This window comes from Pinus tabuliformis, chromosome X (genome assembly GCF_031772625.1).
Source record: "Pinus tabuliformis cultivar Carrire ecotype Pingquan chromosome X, CPIR1, whole genome shotgun sequence".
NCBI classification, from domain to species: Eukaryota; Viridiplantae; Streptophyta; class Pinopsida; order Pinales; family Pinaceae; genus Pinus; species Pinus tabuliformis.
This window is the reverse complement of record NC_142308.1, coordinates 1,730,612,685-1,730,614,085: the sequence shown is the minus strand read 5'-3', so window position 1 is coordinate 1,730,614,085 and position 1,401 is coordinate 1,730,612,685. Positions and strand designations below refer to the sequence as shown.

Here is a 1,401-nt window from a genome sequence, read left to right as displayed (position 1 = left end):
AATTTTGTATGAAGAGATTTTTGTTTTCATTGTGAGAAATTTTCTCCCTACTACACATAAACTTTAATCAATTAAATAATATTTATTTGATAACAGCTGCTTCAATATTACTTCATTTTTTTGTTCTAACACATGAGGAAATAAAATCAAGAATGCACAACTTATTTGGCAAGACCAGTCGCTCGTAATGGAGCTCAAGCTAATGCCATGAACGCCATGATGACCTTGTTTCTTTAACTCGATTTTTTTTAAAGACATTGAGCAGAAACAATATGTATTAGCATTCAGACACCAAAGTTATAATACTAGCACAAGATCAGATCATCGTTACTTTAATATGGAATTACATCATTACTTTAATATGGAATTACAGATCGATATATAAGGCGCTGAACCCAAAACGAAAATTCATACGAGCCCACAAAAACACAACCCACGGACGCCCACGCTCAAAGTAAATTCCGGTTACTTATGACATGCAGGGTTTAATTACTTGCAGGTTCTGTATATCCTTTACAGCTCTTCTGGAATTTCTTGCGCCTGTGAACTCCTCGAGCTTCACTGTAGACAAAGACAAACCCTGGAACTGTTGATCCTCGGCCTGCCGAATCCCGTCGTCAAAATTGAGCTCATAACTCGGTGGATCGTACTGGAATCTTGAAGGTCTGGAACTGTAAATCGTTTTGCCGTCTGCCTTGAATCTGCGAATGAAGTATTTCCATTTAGGCCCGCTGCAGCAACTTCCAACGTCGGTAACGATGAATTCCGACAATTCTCCGACCCGTCTGACGCTGTTGCAGCTCTTGCGCCACCAACTCTGAGAATCCGCCTCCACTGGATCAGCGCCAGGGTTTGATCGCCTGACCTTCTGAAACCACGACAGTGAAACGAACGAACGCTTATCGTCCGATCTGTAGAAGCAGCAAGAGAAGAGCAGACCCAAGATTGTGGAGCACCGAGGGCGGCTGTAGGGATCGCCCATCTCTGCGGCAGGATTCGGAGGGTGGAAGAAGGGAGGCTACAGTTGGTGAGAAATTCGAATGCCACGAAATGGGATTTTATTAAAAGAAACTGTGCCAAGGGATCGGAATGTCATGGACGGGAGTGTTGGTGGTGGCGGTTTGAACAGCAAAGCATCCGATGGTTTTTCTGACCTTCAGAGATGAATCTCGATAGAAAAGCAGGGGACCCATATAAAAAAGCGGATATCTTATTCTCTTATTATAATAATAGTTCACATTATTTGTGTTCTTGGTAGGGTTTGTGAGGGGTGAGGTTACATCATGGTTATCCATGTACAAAACGAGGTCACATCATGGTTATGTATAAAATTAACAATAGAATAGGTTGGGAATTGAAGGACGATTTTATATTTTATTTAAGGTTTTAATTTATCTAAAA

The 1,401-nt window shown here is 41.3% G+C and overlaps 1 protein-coding gene across 1 annotated transcript; it reads right to left on the bottom strand.

Moving 5' to 3' along the window:
• Nucleotides 1–327: 327 nt before the first annotated feature.
• LOC149146699 (uncharacterized) lies at nucleotides 328–1,070 on the bottom strand. The gene has a single exon (XM_089449092.1). The coding sequence runs from the start codon at nucleotides 980–982 to the stop codon at nucleotides 470–472; it is 513 nt and encodes a 170-aa protein (XP_089305218.1). The 5' UTR covers nucleotides 983–1,070; the 3' UTR covers nucleotides 328–469.
• Between the last annotated feature and the right edge of the window lie 331 nt (nucleotides 1,071–1,401).

Excerpts from the sequence above, each read along its gene's own strand:
- LOC149146699 (XM_089449092.1), bottom strand. The coding sequence starts at position 982 with ATGGGCGATCCCTACAGCCGCCCTCGGTGCTCCACAATCTTGGGTCTG.